Source organism: Manacus vitellinus, unplaced genomic scaffold (genome assembly GCF_001715985.3).
Source record: "Manacus vitellinus isolate BGI_N305 unplaced genomic scaffold, ASM171598v3 scaffold_1_pilon, whole genome shotgun sequence".
NCBI lineage: Eukaryota > Metazoa > Chordata > Aves > Passeriformes > Pipridae > Manacus > Manacus vitellinus.
Genome location: NW_021939396.1, coordinates 16,730,080 through 16,752,990, shown reverse-complemented (window position 1 = coordinate 16,752,990; position 22,911 = coordinate 16,730,080). Strand labels below are relative to the sequence as shown.

Here is a 22,911-nt window from a genome sequence, read left to right as displayed (position 1 = left end):
TCCCCCGTGGCCCGGCGGCCGCTGTGCCGAGCCGCGGGGGAGAGGCGGGCGCGGTGAGGCCTCCGGGGGCAGCGCGGCCCGGCCGCGCTCCGGGATCGGGACCGGGAGAAGCGGCGCGGCCGGAAGGGGCGGAGCGTCTCCCGGGTGACGGGGCCGAGATGGCGGCGCGCGAGGCGGCGGCGGAGCGGCGCGCGCCCGGCTGTGATGAGGGGCGGCCGGAGGCTGCGGGAGCGGCCGCCTCGGCCCCCTGGAGCCCCGCGCTCTGCGGCGAGGCCTCCCCGCCGGGGCAGGTGAGCGGGGAGGGTCGGTCTCGGTCCTGCGCCGCCGGGCGCCGCTTCCGCCTTGCCGGGCAGGGGCCCGGCCTGCGCGCTCACGCCGCGGGGCAGAGCCGCCCTCGCGCTTCTGCCGGGCAGCGCCCCGGCCCCGCAGCGCCGGGCCCGCCGCCTCTGCCCCGCTGGGCCGGGCCCCGTCCGAGGCGGAGAGGGGGGAATCTCACGGACTGGGAAGAACGTGGAGCGGCGGGCGAGCAGATAGGCAGCGTTTGGGGAACTGGGAGGCTTGGCACCCTGTGTCAAAGGGCGGGGGGCGCATGTCCTGTCGGAGCTGGCAGTGGGACGGCGCTGCTTGGGGTTACTTGGTCTGAAACTCTTCATTGTTCACGCTGGCCGGCAGGTTTCATAAAAGGTGATGTGAAGGTTTCTTAGCACACTTACAAAGTCTTGAGAATCTCTAGCAGATCACAGAAAAATTAAGTGCTACCATCTGGGTATAGTGCTTTCTCCAATAACACTGGAGCCTGGCCTGGTCAGGAGAACGGTGGGCACTGTTCCGTGGTCGTGAATTCACAGCGTAAGTGCCTTAGTTGCACTAACTAGAAACGTGACTTTCATTTAATGAGAAATAGCATAGCTTGCTGCTTTATAGCTCTCTGGCAATACAGATGTGCACTGCAGAAGTTTCTTGTAGGTCGTCTTGTAGTGTACATTCATTGTAAATAGCTGGTTCTTGCTCAGACAGCATGCATTGCAAGGTAATTTTGTGGTAGTAACAATGAGAACGTGTTAATTTGTTGTCTTTGGCGTTCCATGTAGTTACTGAAAACTTAAGTCCAGGGTGACAGATAATGACTGGAACAGAACTGGGGTCTCTTGAACTGTGGTTCTGTGTCTGAGAACTTTTTCAATGTTGTGAAGTGATTTACATGAGTTAGTGCATTATGTAAAAGACTTGTTGCAGAAGTTGTAGTGTAGTATCATGGGACTGTGTTACTTCAATCTCTGTTCTGCATGGTTTTCAGAAGACAGCAGCATATATAGGTAAGGAATTGTCAAAGAATGACTGTGATCAGTCAGTGGACATAAACTTTCTATTTTAACTAATGTTGCCTTGAAGAGTAGAACTTATTCTAATTCAGAACAGAAGGCTTCAAGAGTCCACATTAACAAGATTCGAGCTATATTCAGTTTCTTGGAGAGGAAGGGGTGAGATGTGGTGGTATTACTATGGTAGTTTTATGGCTCTAGGAGTGACATGTTTAAAAAAGAGCTGAAACTCTGTATGTTTTCTATCAGAGTGTTGGGTGTCTAGGAATAACTTAGGAACTGCCTGCAGTCACAAATTTTTGCTGCCTTTAGTTAGAGAGACAAAATATTGTCTTGAATTTTGGTATCTTCTCCAGCTCTTAATAGTCTTGAAATCTCTTCCTGGATTTGAGCACCTTGGATGACTTTACCTGTGATTTATAGGAGTGAGCTGTCTTTCATCACAGCTACCTCAACTGCCTAGTTAGGATGCTTGCACTGAAAGTTGGAACTTTATTGCTGAAACAACAGTACCTATTACAGAGATATAATTAGATAAAGGAGATGCCTTCTAATCTTCCCTTTGGGTTCTGCTCCTTTGTTTAATGGCATGATAGCATGGCTTCGAGGTTCAGTCATGCTGTTTATCTACCCATTTATCAAAATCAGTGGTCAAGACTGTGGTAAGTTCTTTTTCCACCACCTTCAGTGTTCCTAATATTATGTTTCTATATAAAGAGATGAAAAAACAAGCAAACAACCAAAGAAAAACAAACACAGAAATCAACCAAGAAGAGGGAATTTGAACCTCTGATTAGGCTACAGAATCATGGTGGCTGTCTTTGAAATGCAGGATGCTGGTTGTGTCTTTTAGTACTTGACTGACTGCTGTTCCTGAATCATTATGTTGCTGTTTTCAAAATACAGAATGTCTTTGTAGCTCTTGTAACGTACATGATTTGCAGGAGGATTTGCGTGCTTGAAAACAGGGTTTTTAGCTCTATCTACTAATTTTCATGAAATTCTATCTCCCTATAAACCTGCTTGCTCATCATCAGATTGACGTGGCCACTCTACTTTTGTAAAATTTCATACAAAATAAACTTTTAAGAAATCCTGTCCTTACCACTGAAACCTTGCTAGGTTTCTATCAGCTGTTCTAGTGAAAACATAAAAGCACCACTTAACCAGTATGGAGTTTTGGTGCTGACAAATGTCAACACTCAAGGCCATGTTAATCTTTTGTACTAGGAAATGAACTTCTCCTTTTACTTTAGAAGGGTGCAGCTTTTTATGTAAATATGTACATGGAGGGGAACCTTTCAGTTTCAGACAAGTTATTTTTAATCTTGATTTAGAAGCCATACTTTGGCTATTTATCTAACTGTGTTTAATATGGGTTAAAGTCACTGATTCCAAAGTGTCTTCGTGTTTTCATTCTAGAGTCACAGATGAGCTGATGTGAAAGAAAATGTAATCAATTCACAAGGCATGAGTAATTCAAGGCAGAAGTTGTCTTTCAAAGATGATATCTAAAGTAAGCTGCACAAATCAGTTGGCATGGTAGAGGAACAAAGGAGAGCAGGATAGGTGCTGTGTAATGAGTATTTTGGCATCTTTTTCACTGACAGTAGTAGACAAGTCCATTAGGAGAAAAAAGTTTCTAAAGCAATTTTAGTACCACAAAGTGACTTTATTTTAGAATTAAATTTTGTCTGTTGAAATACTATTTAAGTGGTATTTGTGTGTACAGTTAGATATGAAAGAGGAAGTGCTTCTCCAGGTGACAGTGTGCTCATTGTGCAGTGATGGTGAGTGAGAGCCTTGCTCATTGAACCATAGTTGACTAACCATCTGAGGATGGACTGCGCTGGCCACTTCTAGTGAAATCAGAGGTGCCAGGAGTTCTAATGAGGCCACTGCTGCAAGCTGAAAGCACTGTAAAAATGTTTCTGTTCAATAAACTGCTGAACTTTCCTTCCCTTCATTCTGTTTCCTTTATGGATCCATAAAATGTATAAGTTGCCTCATTCCTTTGGCTTGGCTCTAAAGTGTTTAACATCTTGCTGCTGCTATCCTTTAATCCTTTCTGTGTTCATCTTTATGTGAGCAGCTGCTGTGACTTTTTACCTGTGGAAGGCAGGATGAGCTGCACAAGTGAAACTCCATCGAAATTTGACATCTGTTACAAAATTGTTGAGTATGACCACTAGTATTAATTTAATTAGGATTCATGTCTTGATTTATTTGCTTATTTATGTTTGTTGTAAGGAAAGTTCATTTCACAGTAAGTCTGATAAATGTAACACATTAGAAGCAATTTCAATAGTGGGAGAAGGAAATCTCTATCCTGTTTTATAAATTGGAAGCTGAGGCATGAGGTGTGATTTGCAGAAGGTTGCATCAGGCTAACAGACAAATCCTATCAGATTTTCTGGATTTTAGTCCAGTGTTTCACCTTTGCCTCTATCTGTTAAGAAATGTGTTAGGATTCTTGCTGCAGCACTGCCACTTAGTACTATGTCTCTGTCATCCTGTGTCATAGTTGACTGCTGAGGCAGTTGTAGTTCCTTTTGGGATTGTTTATCAAGGAAAGGCTTAAAAGAAAAGGAAGACAGAATGTTGTGGCCCTGCCATTCATGAGAAAGGGAAGATACATGGTTGTGCTTCTTTCCAGTGTCTGAGAAGGATGGACAAGAAAAGAATGAAAAGCTTGTTTCACATAACAAGTTTAGTGTAACAGTATCAGGTGAATAAGACTTGCAGTGAACTGAGGAAAATTAGGGTTCTGTGTACATCTGTATTCATACAGCTACTTCAGAGTATTGCTTACCTTTGAGAAATTTAATTACCTTAAAAAAAAAAATCCCAAACACAAAAAACTCCAACCCCAAAAGCCACCAAAGAAAACTCAAAACCTTTAACTTTTCGGGTAGTGCTGTCCTTAGAGCAACAATGCACATGTTTCAAGTGCAGTTTCAGACACAGGGGACAATGCTTGACCTGTCCTTATCTTGAGACAATAATTGGGTCAAGATTGTGTTTTAAACAGCTTTTAGCATGTTGCTAAAATTAATGCAAATATACTGCTTCATATCTTAATTAGCAGTATAAAAACTAATGTAATATCACTATGGTTACATGATAGCATATTGTTGCCAAAACTCTGGTTGTGCATCTGACAATTTCTAGTTTACAGAGCTTAATTGGGAAGACTGTAGTCATCACTTGGAGAAGAGGTAGACAAAACAGTGCCTACTGTCTTGAATCATAGAATCATTAAGGCTGGCAAAGACCTCCAAGACCATCAGGTTCCACCCTTGAAGGGCCTAGTTCTGCCGCAGTTGAAGTGAAATGCAGCTCTAACACAAATATGTTAAGTGGCTGTGTGTGTCTTATCGTAACTCTGAAATCTTTGTGTGACACGTGGAAAGTGGAGAGGCACTAGTTATCTGGTTGTTGCGGGGAATGACAATACCTATTGAACCCTGCCAAACAGGCATGCTGGTGATATTGGATGTAGTCACTCATCTATAGGAATGACCTGGGAAATGGATTAAAATGGATTAACTTCTGGTGGCTAATTCTTGTCAGCATTGGATTTCACAAACCTGCCAGCCAGACTTCTTGTGGATTCTGTTGGGGTTTTTTCAGTTGTTTAGCTTTATATTGAGAATAAATCTAAAATAGAGTATGCAGTTTAATAATAGAAAAAATAGGGATGAGTTGAAAAACTGGGCTTATAAATATGTATGCATACATATATACATATACGTATATATATGTATATATATATATGTCATTGACACACCTGAAGGTTTTTTTGGTTTTAGTTTTGCAGTTAGCAACATTCCTACTCCCTTGACTTGCAGCATAAGTAATATTGAGTCTGCAGAGGTTTTTGAGTAATGGTTTCTTCCTAAAACAACCTTTTCAATCAATAGTTTGGGTGTTGTTTTTTTTTTAATTAAGCATCTATCTGTACTGTTCACTGTGATAGTTAAGTAGTCTGAACAGGGAAAGATGGCTTTACAATTTCAAATATTGAGTACTATTCTATGCCTTTTCTCCTGCCCTCCAAACTGGTAGAAAAGTGAATTCTGCTAGAGTGGAGTGAGCTTCTAAACAAGCTTCCTTTCAGAAAAGGTCTTCCTTTATTTTCATTTCAGCAGGTCACCTGCTCTTCGTGCTAGGTAGATAGCTTCTAGTTCTCTCTTCTAAAAATAGTGTTTTCTTTCACCAATTCAGTGTTAGTTTACAATAATTTCTACCCGTAGAATAGAAAAATTTCCATCTAATTACTATCCACTCTGCTTTCATTAACTTCTGTTATTTCTGAATCCTTCAAATTCTTGACTGATGCATTCTTTGTCATCTAGATATTGTCAACATTGCTCATTGTGAAAGGTAAGGAAGTGCTTGAGCATGATATGAAATGATGGTCCAGTCTTTTAAACTAAAAGTTAAATGTCTTGGATGATATCTGTTCTTGCTTCTTTGTGGGAAGTCTGGCTGCTTCCTATTTCAGTCAGATGAAGAGCCAACCCACTACTGTATCAGGTTCTCTGTGTTTTAAAGTCTCCCATGAAATGAAATAAGACAACAGTACTGTTGAAGTAGAGTTGACACGTCTCCTATGAGGCCTTTCTCCTGAGCTACAGCTTGGCAGTGTGGTCTGTAATTTGGTGGTTACTTACTGACTTAACCTTCAACTTCGCAGTAAAAGGACCTGTTTGTTTAAGAGCCACCCAGTATGATTTTTCAGTAGCAGAAATTCCTATTCTGGACTATATGTGAAGCAATATTTCCAGTACTATAATTACTGCAGTGTTTAATAGTAGTTACATTATGTAGCAAATGAGCACCAATAAAAATAAATCTATGCTCCGTGAAGCTCACAAATCCCATTATGTACCTTTTTAATAAAATCCTCAGGACAGTATTGGAGCAGCCTACCTAATGATCCACCTTCCTGACTCTTCCTAACTTAAAGCCTGGAGTATAAAAAGTGATTTAAATGCCATAGCATATTTGAAATCAAGCTGTCCTTCCATGGAATACTCATGGCCTGAGGAAAATGTCACAGGGCTGCCTTCTCTTCTCACCAGGAGGTATGTTAAATTTGCAACAGAAATGTTGTTACAAGTGTAGATGTACATAATGAAAAGCTATTTGTGAAGCCTAACCTCTTATTCTTTACTCTGACACGTTCACCTGTAGAAGAGAGGAAAGGGATCCTTGAATTGCATCAGATTATTCTGAGTCAGTCTGTACCTATTGGAGGTGATCTGTTGGAATGATGTGGTATACTGAGTATAAATTCTCTAGATTATGAAATTGTCACTGAAAAATAGCTACCAACAGGAGTGGCCTCAGCCAAAGATTTTTTTTCTGGGCTGAGTTTGCTATCATGATCCAGTCTGGCATATAAAAACCAATAGATCTGGGGTCAACTGGTGCTATAGTGCACACAAATGAACAGTCTTTCTTTGATGATGATTTTTCAGTGACACTGATTCTAAAATAAACATTGTCTATTCTCATCATACATTTCTCTCAAAATTAAAAGTAAATTTAAACAGCCAATTTTGGGTTTCGACTTAATGGCTAAATTTATAATTTGTATATGCAAGACATGCTCAAGCAAGCATGAGGTTCTGTCTGATGCTTATTCTGTTCTCCTTTCATTGCCAGTGTTCAGTGTGACTGGCAGTGTCTGAAACAGGTCAGCTGTGCCATCACTGCAACTGGTTGCCTGCATTCCCCTTTAAAAATGTCTTTAGCTATGACTTTCTCTATGATTACGTGCTGTCTCTTTAAAGGCCATATATATTAGATACCTTGTATTATTTACATCAGTGAAATGCTCTGATAGTAGGCAGGTAGCATCTTTGTTCCAGGTACCTCCTCTCTTTTCTTGCATTAGTACAGTTTCACAGAATGCTCCTTGCTTAGCAGCAACTAAGGTAGTTGGCTTTAAGAACTGTATAAAGATGTATAATCCTCTGCATCTAACTTTTTTTCTTTTGCAGGAAGGGTTTCTCACCATGGCCATAACACAGTTTCGACTCTTTAAAGTCTGTACTTGCCTGGCAGCAGTGCTTTCTTTCGTTAAAAAGTTAATATGCAGGTAAACATGTCTTATTTAATTTGGTTGCATTTTCTTTTTCAACTACAGGTTCTTACACTTCTTTCCTTCTCCCAGCACCCACCCACCAATTTCCCCAGTTCTGATTTTACTAACTGCAAAACAATCAAGACAGATGAAAACTAAGTCAGAGTAATTCTTTAATTTGCATATTCCTTCAGAGTTCCAAAAGTCTGTGTAGTGCGTTTGTGACTGTATTTTGTTGTATGATAGCTGAATGAGGTTTTCTAAACAACTATGCTAGGGTTTTAAAATTGCCTTTTAAAACTATTCCATGACAAACTAGAAGAAAAACTGTTCAGTTAAGGGCAGCATCCACCCTGTCATCAGGCAGTTGGCTTTCACTATAAATGTAAGCAATTCTTATCCTGCTTTGCCAAAAAACGGTTGCCTGAGACTTCAGATTCTTCTCCCTATTGAAGATTCTTTCAAAAGTTTGGAGGACAGTGATGGAAACTCAGGGAAACTGTTTTTTGGGGGTTTTTTTATGGTGAATAATGACTTATTTTTTGGTTACTCTTGTAAGTCATACGTAGTGTTCTTTTGAGTTGTAGACCTGTGAATGCAGCATTGTAATACTTAGAAACATTGTCAAAACCCTCAAGAGTTACAGTTGTGTGGTAGTAGAGTTCAGTAGTACAGTAGCAGAGCACCTGAGGCAGATCTTGGCACTGTGCTGTCATGAACTACTGTGCTTCTTACCACTCTTGAAGCACGTTGTTTTACATGAACAAATAGCAACCTGGAGAAATGCATTCTCCTCTTGTGTATGATGATGACAACTTTGCCAGTGAGGTTAAAGCATATGCAGAGTATATAGTAGACCAAAAATAACTGTTTATTTCCTCTTCGCCTTTACTTGTTCCAAAAATAAGGGGAAACTCTCAACTTGTTGGTGAATTCACGACAGATCTAGTGAAGCTTTAAAAAGATACATTTTAATGCTTCATACAACTATATAGATGTCAACGTTAGTCTGTGATTTGAATCCCAAATTAAATTAAGAATACTTCTGTTCAAGTTCTGAAAGAAGTCAAAACACTGAGTTGATAACTTCTATATTATATGGGCTGCTCATTTCTCTAAGTGTTAAGATAGTTTTTGTAAGCTGATAATTGTTTTGTAGATGTAATGACAGTATTTTCATAGTTTTTTCAAATTCTGAATGAACTAAAACCTTGAAATTAACAGCTGAGAAATTGCTTGGGAGTAAAAAAAAGTAGAAAACCTTTTATTTTGTGACTAGTATTTAGTTGAAGGAATGAAAATTTAAAATCTTTCACATAAGCAAGTCAGTGGATCAAATTAATTCAGTTCATTAACTACAGATGTTTCTCCTGTTTACTGTCAGCTGGAAAGTGTAGCTTGATAAATTTTGTGTTTCTGTAATGCATCCCTGCATATGAGTATGCCTGATAACCAGCAAATGTGATTTGATTAAATGTGCATCCTAATTCATTGGATATGAGCTAGTACTTACTTAGATTATACAAGTACCTGTAGAGATTGTGCATCTTCCTAGTAAGCATAGAGCCTACATAGAGCATTAGTCATCTCTTTAGTGAAATCTTCTTTTGATAAATGACAGCCTGCCTGAATCCAGTTTCCAGGAAATAAAAGGTATAAGTATAAAAAGAGATGAAACGTCCATCTGTTTAAACTCTCTAGTTACTTCCTCCAGCTGAGAAATGTGGATGTTGCTGATTAGTAAGGAGAAACAAACCCAAGAATTCTTGTGGCATTTGATATTCAGAGCAGTGATCAATATCTGTCTAATGATGGTTGTGAAGCAGCTCTTCCTATAAGCATCTTGTTCCCTATGTAGAGGTGGAGATACGTAGCCTTTCCTCAGTACTGCTCTGTGTAGCATATTCTTTCCCATGTTGTATGACAAAAGCTTTCCTCCTACCTTCACCCTTGTTAGTGTAATGATTTTGACTAGATGAATGTTTGTTACAAGACATTCCATTGCTGGAATCTTCTAGTTCATATAAACAGAGAAATACACGTAAGTGCAAAGCGATGGCTTAGAATAGTTCTAAAGATATGTATGTTGTACAGGTCTGAAGGTGGATGCTTCCAAGCTTGAGTTTCCTTTAGAGATGTCACCTAAGTCTAGTCAATCAGAAGTCTCTACCAGAAATCTCTAATGTGTTTGAGGAAACAGTGTTTTTGCTTTCCTTTACCCTTAAACTCTGTTGCTTTGCAGCTTAAAGGAATAGTTTGTAAAGGGGCTAGAGTGAATTATATTAAAGCTTGAGAATTTGATGATAGCACCTGATCTTTCCTAAGGAGGAATCTATTGGGCCTAAAGTAGAAAAAGTACATCTAGTCACTTACCAGCATACAGAGAGGTGATATTACAAGCAATTCAGCTAGTCTGAGTAGATGGTAGTATGTTCTATAATACTAAAATTAATGGATAGAAACTACAAATTGAAGTTTCCCAGTTTTATTCTCGTCAGTAGTAAGAACCAAAACTTAACTTTTCCAAGCTGAATAAGGTCAATTACATGTCTCTTTTGCTACAGGAGCTTAAACTCCTTGGGGAAAACATGATTGTAAGCCATAATTTCATTCTTTTGTGTTGTAAGGTTTTAAAATATAGTGAATGTCAGCTAAGAATATTTTAGTTATTATTTTGATGTTTGAATACGGTCATTAAGTAAATATCTAGGTGGTTTATCTGCAATGAATTAGTGTTTGTTTTCAATTAAAATTATTTGATATAGTTGCTGAAATGCATTGAAACAGTATTGTTTTAGTAGAAGCATGAATTGAACAAAAGCTGTTGACTTGCATAATCTTGTATGACCTCTGTTTAGATTTTGAAGGAGAAAGGACTTTAGAAGGGCTTTCAAATCAAACAACCCAGAAAGCGATTTGCTAGACACAGCTTAACATCCAAGACAAACAGAAAAATTTCTCAGTGTACAGCAGAAATAGTTCTTTGACAAATGTGTATCGCTAGTGCTTGCTTTATAAACACTGACAATGTAAAAATTGTAACTGACTTATGCAAATAATTGAGTTAGTTTGTCCATTTTCATATTTCTCAGAAGTATGTCTCCTCTTCCACTGCAGTTAGAACAATAAATTGCACTTTGAAATTCATGTGAACACCACTTTAAATTCATGATAAAATTCCTTTGCTTAGCGGACTTTTACAGGCAGTAGTTAATACTAAGGTAGTTGAAGCACTAAATGTTTTAGCCATGACTATTTTCAGTAGTGCTGTTCTCAGACTTCCTTTTTGTTTTTTTTAAACTTAGTGCTCATGTTTTCAGAGCTTGGAGGAATCCTACATTTTTCTTTCAGGTCTGGAAGAGGGAGAAAGTTAAGTGGAGACCAAATAACTTTGCCAACCACAGTGGATTATTCATCTGTTCCTAAACAGGTAATTGTTAAAGTGGTAGGTGATTTAATAGATAATCTCTTAACAGAGTGATTATAGCAGTCCTACAACAGCATTGGTATATTTCCAAGAACGATATAATACTATTACATATGCTGTATAATATTAAGTATATATATCTTAGCAAGATATAAAAAGACAAGTTTTTACTTGCAGATAGTATTAACTTGTACCATATACTTCTATTCAGCCTGAAGTAGAAGACTGGTCTTCATGGGATGAAGATGCACCTACCAGTGTGAAGATTGAAGGTGGAAATGGTAATGTGGCTGCTCAGCAAAATCCTTTGGAACAAATGGAACCTGATTATTTCAAAGATATGACACCAACTATAAGAAAAACTCAAAAAGTAAGTATTGCACTTTCAACTATACTTATGAAGGGTTTTCCTTGCTTTAAAGTAGGCTGTAAGTAAATCAACTTATAGAATGTACTTGTTAGTAAAATTAAGCTGACCTGTTGAAAGGAGAACAGATGCTTGTGTGTAGTCTAACATGTCCAGTTAAAAATGCTGACTTTGAGATTTAACAAATGTGATGCTATTTCATGTTTACATCTTTAGTCTTAATGTTATTGGAAACTTAGGAATAATTGCATAGTCTGAAGGTTCTGGGAAGTATAGTGTGAGAACTCTCTAATAGTGGAACACTGCACTAAGATGCTTATGCTCATACCCTTCCATTATTTGAACAGAGACATTCCATGTCTTAGTCTACTGAAGTCTGAGGGAGCAGCACTGCAGTTTCAGAAAACAATGGTTACTTCTTTAATGAAGTTATATTGGGAGGCTGGAATTAGGGGACTGGTATTTCAAAATAGCTTGCTCTTCAAATATCGGTTTTTATTATGGAGACAAGACAGAAGGTCATATCTACAGGAGCATCAACACTGTAAATAGATGCTGATTAAACTTCTGGTAATTACAAGTTTTGTTTCTATGTGCAAATCTTTCAGCTGGTTACTTACAGGTCTTTGAGTCAGTTGGAAAACCTCACAACAAAGGCTGTCAAGTACTGGAACAGGTTTCTAGAGAGGTTTTGCAGGCTCAGTCTCTGAAAGTTTTCAAGCCCTAAGTGGATAAGCCCAGATGACTTTCATCAGCCTCTGAGCTGATAGTGCTTTGAGGAGGAGGTTGGATTACAGACCTTCTGAGGCACCCTCCAACCTGAATCTTCCTGTGGTCCTATGAACTGGAGGTGATACTGGTGTCAGTTTTCCGTATGTTCAGGATCTGCAGTATTCTGCAAACTAAATTCTTCTAATGAATGATTTTGATCTCCCAAAATCTGAGGGGCAGAGGAGAACTGAGGAGATTTCTCCTTTATATCTACAGACATTTTTTGCCTAATAGAATGACCTTCAGGTTCAGAACAAAACTGGAGAATAGTCCATGCTGTTTGAGTACTGTATACTGGGTTTATTTTAAGTGTATCTCGGGATGACTGCATGCACTGTAAAGAATATTCCTGTTAACTTGGCCTACTTACTTAGATGTGAATTTATGTTTGTATTTCCATCATATGTTGCCTCAATATAAACCCCAAGATTTGAGGTAGAATCTACTCGTGTTGCCACTCATCTACACTCACCTATTTGGAAATGGAACTTCAGTCAAATAACAGAGTCTGTCATTGCTAAATAACACTGTCTAGTCCTGTTTCCTTTCTTGCATTGATACTAGCATTTGTACAGTCAGTGGAACTGTGAATCTGCCTCATTGGGAAAAAGCAGAGACTTAAAGTGGGCAAAATGAGGTAACTTTATGACTTGAGGTCAAGACAAGGGAGGGAAACGTGATCTTAGCAACCATGTTAAATTTCATAGAATCATAGAATCAGGCGAGATGGAAAAGACCTCTGAGATCATCAAGTCCAACCCTTGATCCAACACCACCATGGTTACTAAGACCATGGCACTAAGTGCCACATCCAGTCTCTTCTTAAAAACCTCCAGGGATGGAGAATCCACCACCTCCCTGGGCAGCCCCTTCCAATGCCTGATTACCCTCTCTGTAAAGAATTTCTTCCTAATATCCAACCTAAACCTCCCCTGGCAGAGCTTAAGACCATGCCCTCTTGTCTTACTGATAGCTGCCTGGGAGAAGAGACCAACCCCCACCTGACTACAACCTCCTTTTGGATAGTTGTAGAGAGTGATGAGGTCTCCCCTGAGCCTCCTCTTCTCCAGGCTAAATTTGCTAATACACCTTTTAGGAGAAGCACTAGTGCATGTTTTTCAGCCAAACCAGTCCAGTATGGAGCTTTACTAGATGGTATGATAGAGAATTACTTTGCAGCTATTGAAACTGTCTGCACAGATATGCTGAGAGAGCTCACACTGCAGTGCAGTGCAGCAGTGCAGACAGCACTACCCTCAAGGGTAGTATCTTACAGTGATCTATCACAGAAGCAGGATTTCTCCAAGGAATATGTCATGTAGTTGGCAGCTTTTATGAGTTCTAGGAGATATTTGATCTGTAATTCTTTGTGCCCGTTCTCTGTCTTGATACAGTCATAGGTTTCCCTGTGACTAAAGAAGGAGCTAATGTAGGGAGGGGGAGTTCTTGTCTTTTGCATTTAGCATCTTTCACTTATCAGTTCATTTAACTGTACAGCTTCCAGGACCTGACCAGGTTTGAGACACAGTGTGGTGGTGTGTAGCTGTACCTTCACAGGCACAGAGTTAAATGATCACCAAGGAATCTGTGTCGTGCTTTGATTTACTACTTTTTGTTCCTGTTTTTGAATATTTTCAGATAGTTATTAAAAAACGAGAGCCTTTAAATTTTGGGATTCCAGAGGGAAACACAGGATTCTCCAGCAGATTAGCAGCTACACAAGATATTCCTTTTATTCACCAGTCTGTAAGTATGCTCTAAGTATTGATCTTGTATTTGATGGTTAAATGACTGTTCTGTAGGGGAAGGAATAGTCTGTCTAAGGTATGCTTTGTGGGGAGTAAGAAGAATACTTGTGGAATAATGTAAATTGTTTTAAAATTGAGTCTTTGATTCAAAGAATGAAGTAGTTAGTCTAGTTTTAACTAATATATTCTACTGGGAAACTTGACAGAGAAAAAGGTAAGAAACTTCCATACACTTCTCTGCTTGCAAATCTGCTAAAGCAATGACCTATAGGGCTTTTTTGGTTCTGCCTAGTAAGTTACTAACAAAAGAGTGGATGGCTTTTTTGAAAGCCTCCTGTGTTGCCTTTATTTTATTATCTTGGACCCAGTTTTAACTTTCTACTTTTCCCTTTCTGTAGGGATTGTATTCTAACAGTCTCCTAATTTTTGCTTTTTAGCCTTTGAAAACATAGTCTAGTTACCTATCAGCATGACCATTTAACAGGAGATGCTTTCCCTCCCTTGCCCTTTGCTGTCTTTAACAGTGCTTCTGCTTTAATTAGCAAAGTGCAAAAAGGGTCTAGGCAGGAAGCCGTACAGGATGGTTGTACCACCTCCCTGCACTGTCCATAATGAAAATAGTTCAGGAAAGGACTTCTAGTGAGTAAAAGCATCACTCAGCTGATATTGGGCATACTAACATATGGATATACATGTTGGTTTGTCCATGCGACTTCCAGAAATCTTTTACACTATCTACTTATTTAGTCTGCTCAATTTATCTTCCTCTTCCCAAAAATGCACTCCAGTACTTCCTTCCTGCCTTTGTCCAAAAACCCCTTTGACAACTGGAAAACCTCACTATTAGAGCAGGAAAAAAGGCAATAATAGACAATTAATAGACAATAAGTTGAGAAGCACTACCATATCTTAAATACTTCTGTAAATCTTAAGCACTAAGGTTAAAAATAGATATTAAGGAAACTTTCCCGTCCCTACATCCAGGAACCACACCGATGTTTTTTCTTTTTCCATGTGCTTAGAGCTTCTCTTTTGTTTCAGCCTGAACTGGGAGACTTGGATACTTGGCAAGAAAATACTAATGCCTGGGAAGAAGAGGAAGATGCTGCCTGGCAGGCAGAAGAAGTTCTCAGGTAAGTGAAATTGATGTGACACATGTGAAAGAATCACATTCGTTTGCTTATTTAACACCTTTCTGGTAAGTGCTAAGAATTGTTAAATACTTCTTAATACAAATTATTTTTGTGCATCTAATCTCTAAGTAACTGGCAGTTGGCAGAGGACATTTTGGATTTAATCAGTTTAGTGGATGAGATAGTAGGGGAAATCCAAGAATCACTGGAACATGAGAACAACACATTAACACATACACATGCACATGCGCACTAAAAACCAGCCCAATGATGCCTCACCAATCCCAGTGACTTATTATGTGCAAATAACAGGTTTCAACTTGGTTAAGTAAGATACCACTTGATGTCCTTATAAAAAGGATCATCATCATGTGCTTAAAGTAAAAGTAGTTCAGGATAAAAGACGAAGTACTAAGTATATTCTTGGAATCCCTATAAGAGCTATGCTTTTCTAGCCAACTTAACTAAACTAGCTGATAAAGCTGAATGTCAAAGTCTTGCACAAAGTTAGAGTGAATACTTCATCTGTTCTGTCTATGTTCTTTTTTTCCCTTTTAAGAACACATAGAAGGAGTATGGAGGTTAAAGAGGTGCAAATTGAGTTTAAGTTAATCACACACAATGATTTCACTTTGCAGTGACTTAGGGTTTTATCAAACTTTTATTGGTTGCTTCATCATCAGGTAACCAGCCTCAGATAGCTGCAGCTTCCTAGACTGTTCTCATTTTACTCACAATATCACAAGTACATGGCTTCAGTGGTCCAGTAGTGATAATAAAGTGAAGTAAAGACGTGATATATTAAAAAAATCATTCTAGAACTGTGAATCTTTAAAGGAAAAAAGATAATTTCTGGGAAAAAAATTCCAATCAACTATTTATTTCAGTGTTTTGAAAAACTTACTTTTTTCAGTCTGTGGAATGAGGGAATTCACCAGCACACTTTCAATGCAATATTCTTAATTGTTTCTGTTTAATGTCTCTGTCAGCCTTGCTCTGCAGCAGCTTAACATGTGAGAAAAAGATTGTACTGCAAATATTTTTGTAAACTTAAGCATTTATGTGTACGTTCTCGTCAATATATGGTTTTTTTTTTAACTTCAGTACTGTTTCAGTCTTGTGTTTTGGTAATGCATAACAGAAGTACAGGCTTTGTGATATGAGTGATGTGTCTTTGGGCTGGTTTTGTTCCAAGGATAGTAGTTTTTCCCATAAAAAATAACAATAGGCTCAGTAAGATCTTTAATCTCTGAAGTGCAGTCTACTGGGGCTTAAATGAACGACAGTAAAAATGCTGCTCTTTTTGAGCTGAGAAGTAAAACAACTACTTTTGCTAACTGCAGAGGCTGCATAGTACTTTACTTAACCCTTGCCACATTTCATTACAGATGTTTTTAGGACTCTCAAAAGTAGCATTCAAATTTTCAGAAACAGGGGCTTGTCCTATACAAATTAGCTACTAAAATGATCTGGTGTATGTATATGCCAGTTTGGCATGTAAAATTTGTGCAGTGGATATTTCCAGGATGGTCAAAGGTATATTGTCTGCCAGCTGTCAGGTTTGTGCTCTAGAATACTTAGGAAGAGAGATCTCTTATGTGGCAATAGCAGTGGGATTTTCCCTAAACCTTCATTTTTCAAAGTGTCATGTTATTTGGTTGAAGCTATTATAAAGATTTCAGCCCATCTTTACTATTGAAAGGCTTCAGCTCAAGTTATTAATTTTGATGAAATTCCTTCCTGGCCCCACTAAAAAGTATCAAACTTTACTTTTTATAGAAGGGATTTGCATGTGTCTAAATATTTCCAGTAGCTAGAACATGATTGGAACTGTAGCTGTCTCTATGGCATACCACTTGGTTACCTCAGTACAACTGGTCATTGTGTAAGCTGTATCCCAGCTGTGTGAACTAAAACCTTTGTTTTATTCATGACATGCAAATGGCAATGTTTATCTGTAAATGAGCGAAGTGCCGGCTGATTTTTAGCAAGATTGATAGGAAATACCTGCTGGGTTTACACTTTCTCTTTCAGTAGACATCTGTGATATATTTAACATCTGATATTAATGTAGAACTTTAGTACAGTACTTGACAGGCCTGGCTCTGTTTTTGACGGACTGTAATAAGGAAGTGATATGGAGTCTCCTCTTAATGCTGGTCTGCAAAATGATCTGAAGATTCCATGGCCTCCCTGGTGACTCAGTGCACAAGGATAACAGTTGAAAGAAGCGTGTGTAAGATGCTACTAAATGGAGGAGAGAGTCCTCCTAACATTCCAGAGTGTTAGTGCTGACTGTACTCCAGTGGTGCTTTTTGAGAATAAAATGAGTGTGCAGAAAAAGCGAAGGTCTCCCTCAGCTAGCTGTGTCTGGGTACCTGTTGGTGCTCAGTTAGTGTTTGGAAATATCTTAAGACTAGAATAACTTTTGTGTAGTAATGGAGTGCTGATCAATCATGGAAAAATGGGCTGTGGCCTGCGAAATAGCAGAGAAGACTGTATCCTGTGGCCTCTCTGGTGACTCAGTGCATAAACATAACAGTTGAAATAAGCATGCACAGTAAGCCAAATGCTCTCTGCAAAGCATGCAGAAAGGCAGTGCTGAGGATTAGGCTACTAGTGCCTGAGAACTTCCTGTAGTCTCTTTTTTTCCCCACTATCCAGCAGGTTCTGGGCTGGGATACATAAAAATTTTCCAGTGATGGATGAATCAGTGTAGCAGATGATAAACTGGATTTTCAGTTATTTTAGTTAGTTGGAATTTGTCTGCAAATTTTAGATACCTATCTACAACTTAAAACTTTCTATTACCAATGAAGACTTTTTCCCAGTGTGAACAGTTAAGCTCGTGCATTTTTAGTTTATAGTAGCTATTTGTTTGTGTTTTCGGGTGACCCGTTGCTCTGTCCGAGGTGACATGAAAGGTCTTTCTCATTTGGGTGTAACCGAATACAATTTCTTGGCCCGTAGAGGGCGCGGAGGCGCCGCTGTGTCATCACAGGGAAAGAAACCGGAGCTGCCGTGATCAGTGGCATTGCTTAATGCACACCTCATGTGGCTTTTTGAAACTACTGTCTCTACATATTTGCTGCACAAAGCACTTCTTCCCCTCTGCATCAGTTCAGAGGTGTGGGGAATGTAAGAAAATTTGCTACTGTAAAGTGACAAATATTATTACTCTGCGTATGCTCGACTGACAGCACTGTCAACTGTCCAGCTTTCAGGTAGAAGGTAAATAGTGGGTGATGACCTCAAAAACCCCAAAACTTTTGAGTTACTGTTAACTTGGGAGGTAGATCCTGATGTGAATGACTATTTTCATTCTTCCATGACTGACAGCAGAGCAGCTTAGTAGAGTATAGGAAAACTTCTAGCCATTAATAATCAATCAAGGGAAACAAGGTATTAAATAAGTGCAGTCTGTCTCCTGTTCAATACAAAGATAATATGTAGACTTTGTACCGCAAATATTTCCAAGTTTTGTGTGCCCAGTTTGTCCATAGTTGGAATCTACCAGAGAAGGTTGCTTCAGGTGATGATACTTTTTAACTCTATATGTTTTACACACCTAAGTGGATGTGCTCAGGTAATGTAGATACATTTAAATTTAACTCCCTCATCAATTAGAATTCTTTATTCTCTTTTAATAAGCAGTTCTTTATTCTTACTAAAACTGTGTTAAATTTCACCTTTTCAAGTTAATGAAGCTTCATTTTTAAAGTCCTCTTGCAAGCAATTTAGGATGTTTTTCCATATCTAATAAACTGAATCCAAAGCAGGAGTGACCTACTTAGATAATACAGGAGAGAGCTCCAATGTGTCACTTGGAGTATGGATCCAGTTGTTGGTCCTGCACCACTCAGTAATATGTTCTAGCTGAAGCAGGGGAATAAAATGAGTGAATTTTTCCTGTGTTCTTTCTTTCTTTGCTGTAGTCAGCTATGTATTTGTTGAAGTTGCAAGACAGATTCTTTGAGCTAAGAGAGTGATGTCTGGAGTTTTATAACAATTATAATAATGCTAAAAGGATACCCAACTGAAGACTTACTATTTTTTTTTTATTTCCATAAAGACTATTGTTTATATTTGTAGCAGACAATAGTGTACAATACAGATCCTCAACTCCTGATGGGGAGTATTGGAAGATACCATCTCATCTGATCATGACAAAAATGTTCGCAGTACTTGCATTACAAAAGGGGTCACTACTGATGCTTCTACTGAGGGAAAGGGGGGACACAAGTCACTGTTCTAGACAAGTCAAAGTGGTTTGGTCTGAATTTGAAAAGATGGGTGCTCTTGCTACTGAAAGCATTACATAGATTTTTATTTTTTGCATTAGCCCTTATAACTGTCCTAAACTCTCACTGATTCACTTTGAGAATTTAGTGGCTTTTAGATTACTAAATAATTGAACAAATATTACTGCCTAAGACCAAATTGGATGAGGTTGGATATTAGAAAAAGGTTTTCACCCAGAGGGTGGTTGGGCACTGGAACAGGCTCCTCAGGAAAGTGGTCACAGCACCAAGCCTGACAGAGTTCAAGAAGCTTTTGGACAATACTCTCAGACACAGGGTGTAAGTCTTGGTGGTGTCCTGTGCAGGGCCAGGAGCTGGACTTTGGTGATCCTTGTGGGTCCCTTCCAACTTAGGGTATTTTATGATTTTAGGTTAATTTGAAAAGAGTTGTTCAGCACCATAAAAGAGTAATTCTTCTGAGCCTAACAACAGTAGACTGAAGCTCTGTTTTTATTAGTTATAATAAACTATGTATTGACAGGAACTTAAGGTATGAAGTCCTTATCCATAATGAAAATTGGATTCCTGTTATTTAGCAATTCATGTTTTCTTTAATTGCAGACAACAGAAGATAGCAGAAAGGGAAAAAAGAGCAGCAGAACAACAGCGAAAGAAAATGGAGAAAGAGGCACAAAGGCTAATGAAAAAGGAACAAAACAAAATTGGTGTGAAACTGTCCTAACAGAAACCAAGCATCACTAGCAGTGCTGGTGAAAAGAAAATTTCAACTCTACAACATACATATGGGTATCGATTTAACTATTTATAGGACTTCAGCGCAGTGCTTGGTTTCAGTGCATTCTTCAGATCATCTTGGAAGCCAGGACTTTCCCAAAATATCTTGAACTACTAGTACATGGTTCTTAAAGGAGAAAAACCCCGCAGAAAATCATGCCTTGATGGAATGTTTCCTGCAATAGTTCTATTCCAGCACCATTCCTTGGAGCAAAAGTGATTGACAAGGATGTTGATTGAAAAACACTTAATGAACAGCTCAAGCCTAGGGAAAAGAATGTAAATATTGAGTGGTGGGAAATCTACTGTATTGTCTGTGCTTACCTGAAACATGTAATTAAACAGTTTTAAAGAACCCTTTGCTTCCTACCTGATAAAAGGTGTCTGCTTTTGCCTTTTTATCAATGTATTTATAAACATTTCAGAGTTTTTCATGGGAGATCATATTGACCTGTGCAGGAGAAAATAACTTGTTATGGATGGCCTGCAACTCAAATTGTGCTCCTGGTAGGTTATGCAACAGTAGAGCACAAGTTACAGCTGAACACTAAAAGTGGATTTCTTGTCACTGTCACTTGCAGCTTCCTGTGCTCCCTTGTTCATTTACATGTGACAGTGCAATGGCTACCAGCAGTGGCATCAATACACAAGAGTGGTGCACCTTTTTTATAAAGGCTGATGTTGTGAATGTAAGGGAGTGTTTTAAACACTTACTTGTGTTGGTAAATTTGTATTTCTGGCAGAAATTCTTATACTTCCTACAGTTAAGGAAAAAAATCTTCACCCCTTACACTCATTGCATAGGTAGTGTAGTTGAGAAAAAGAATCATGTCCTGCTGTTAAAAATGCTAGTGTGAAAGTTCAATTACAAGCACTTCAAATTCCATTTTTTTGTACACTTACTGTATGTATTTACAGTGGAATTCCCAGGTAAAGTATGCATGGTAAATGTGCAGCAGAAGGCAACAGTGCTTTAGTGAAGAAGAGAAGTTTAATGTCTGCTGGAAAGAAGTGTGTAGGAGGAGAGGGGTCTGTATACTGCTTGTGTCCAGCCCAGTACTTTGGTGGATACCTTTTCCACTGTTGTGCAGATACTATTATCCTGAATTCATGGGTTGTATGGATTACTTACCTTGTGATAGAGGAGTGAAGTTAGCACATTCTGTGCCTGAGAATTTTTTCCTGTGCCTACAGGGAACAGTGAAGTTCTAAGAGAATGGGAAGTATAGGGGGCCATGTGACTAGATCTTACCTGCCTAGACAAATAGAATTTTTAACTAAGTTGTAGTGGGTTCTGGCACAAGTTTTGCTTAAGAAATAAATGATTGAGAAAACAAGATAGTAAGAATTACTTTTAATGGCCTCAGTCATGGAGAAAAGTTCTCAAAAATGTTTCATATGCTTGTCATGTAGCTTTAAATCTTGCACAAGTCAAGTGATTTGACAGCAATTTTCAGATGTTAAATTTTAGAATATATTTAGAAGGCAACACTGCTGTGCGTATTTTCTGCACAAGTGTCCTGGCTGGAGTAGAATGAGTTACTTCAGTGCAGACTAAACAGCAGTATGGCAAGTAAATCTGCTCCCACTACACACCTCCAAAGTATTTGACAGTGGATAGGAGATGAGGAAGTTTATGAATAAACTTCAGTAACAATCTGTGTTTGTCCTTTTAAGACCACTGAAGAAGCAAGGAGGTACCAGTCATAATTCTTTCACTATTGCTGACACAGGGCGAGAAAACTGACTTATCTGCTGCCTGTTTAAGGTGACACGGGTTGGAAGCTGCATCTCATTTTTAAAAAAATAGCGCTGTTTTTGAGACAATGTAAAGTAGATGCAAATCAATACTGTTTATTAAAAATAACAACAGAGGGGCTAGTTAATAAGTTGCAAACAAAACCTCTGAATACATCATGTAAGCACATCTGACTTTTGAGCCTTCAGCCATTTTAAAAACCTTTGGGTGGTGCCACCTTCCCGCATGTCAGTCCTCCTGCATTGCTCTTCCCTTCTGCTGTTACTGCTTTACTGTTCTTCTGTCTACTTTCCCATACTTAAGCATAGCTGCTCTAGAGAGTCCTCCCATCTCTGCTCTGTGCTGACATGAGGGAGGGCACTGCTCTCAGAGGAAGTCTCTTCCACAGTAACAACCCATGCGTTGTTATCTGTTTCATCTTTTTCTGTGCTCTCTCTTCTTTCCTTCCTATATCTTGATTTTTATCCTCAACAAATATGAGAATACTTTTGGTAAACTTATTGTGAGGCTGCTGTGCTGTCTTTTCCATTGGTTTGGTTTCCTTGAGGGATCCTGTACACCCACTAGGTACACTTGTTTTCTTTCTCTCCTGCTGCCATAGGTTCTTCCTTTTCTCTCACTTTCCACCTTACCCATTCTATGATTCTGTGAAGGGTACAGGTGAATCTCTGGTGGTGAGGGGGTTACTGCTTGAGTCTCAGCTTTCAGCAGCTTAGGGGCATGTTGGGTACCTCTTGAGGTGCATATTAAAGAAAGGCTTTTTTTGTTCCTGAGTTAGAAAGAAAATGTTTATTGGGACTATAAATAGGCGTCCCTTCAGCCTGGGAAGGAGCTGACTTGGTTCCTGTGCTATAAGCCTGAATTCAATAACATCTGCTATTTTACCCTTAACCTGTGTGCTGCATGTCCTCCCCACCTGCACATTTTGAGACAAGACTTCTGGTGCGAACAGGTGTGGGTGTGAGCATCTTCTGAACTCAGAAAAAAGGATGGGAGTTTTTATTGAAGTGCTTGGAGGCTGATGTCCTCTCCTAGCTACTCTGTACAACACCAGCGGGATCCAGGTGAGACATCACTAAGACTAAAGTGTAATATTAGAGGGGAAAAAATTAGGATGGTGTGTTTTTAACAATTGGCGTATCCTCTATGGATTGTGGAACAAAGCTCAGTTTTTCCCTGAAGTCTGAGACTGGAGCATTTATTATGGTACTTTAGGCCTCTTCTTACAAAGGGCTCCTTGAGCTGTCTACATCC

At 39.1% G+C, this 22,911-nt stretch overlaps 1 protein-coding gene across 2 annotated transcripts; it reads left to right on the top strand.

The window, feature by feature from the left end:
- Window positions 1-128: 128 nt before the first annotated feature.
- On the top strand, window positions 129-20,272 carry EBAG9 (estrogen receptor binding site associated antigen 9). Of its 2 annotated transcripts, XM_018077469.2 has the most exons (8): window positions 198-290; window positions 6,237-6,412; window positions 7,334-7,431; window positions 10,768-10,846; window positions 11,055-11,213; window positions 13,620-13,727; window positions 14,771-14,862; window positions 19,725-20,272. In XM_018077469.2, exons 3-8 carry the CDS (start codon window positions 7,349-7,351, stop codon window positions 19,843-19,845), a joined length of 642 nt encoding a protein of 213 aa, XP_017932958.1. In that variant the 5' UTR covers window positions 198-290; window positions 6,237-6,412; window positions 7,334-7,348; the 3' UTR covers window positions 19,846-20,272. The 2 variants fall into 2 exon arrangements, with proteins under 2 accessions (XP_017932965.2, XP_017932958.1); XM_018077476.2 differs by lacking the exon at window positions 6,237-6,412 and having other exon boundaries at window positions 129-290.
- The last annotated feature ends 2,639 nt before the right edge of the window (window positions 20,273-22,911 follow it).

Bases quoted from the DNA above. Each gene is read 5' to 3' on its own strand.
- EBAG9 (XM_018077476.2), top strand. From the start codon at position 159: ATGGCGGCGCGCGAGGCGGCGGCGGAGCGGCGCGCGCCCGGCTGTGAT. The intron at 291-7,333 runs GTGAGCGGGGAG...TTTCTTTTGCAG, and splicing joins AGGCCTCCCCGCCGGGGCAG to GAAGGGTTTCTCACCATGGC. The intron at 7,432-10,767 runs GTAAACATGTCT...TTTTTCTTTCAG, and splicing joins GTTAAAAAGTTAATATGCAG to GTCTGGAAGAGGGAGAAAGT.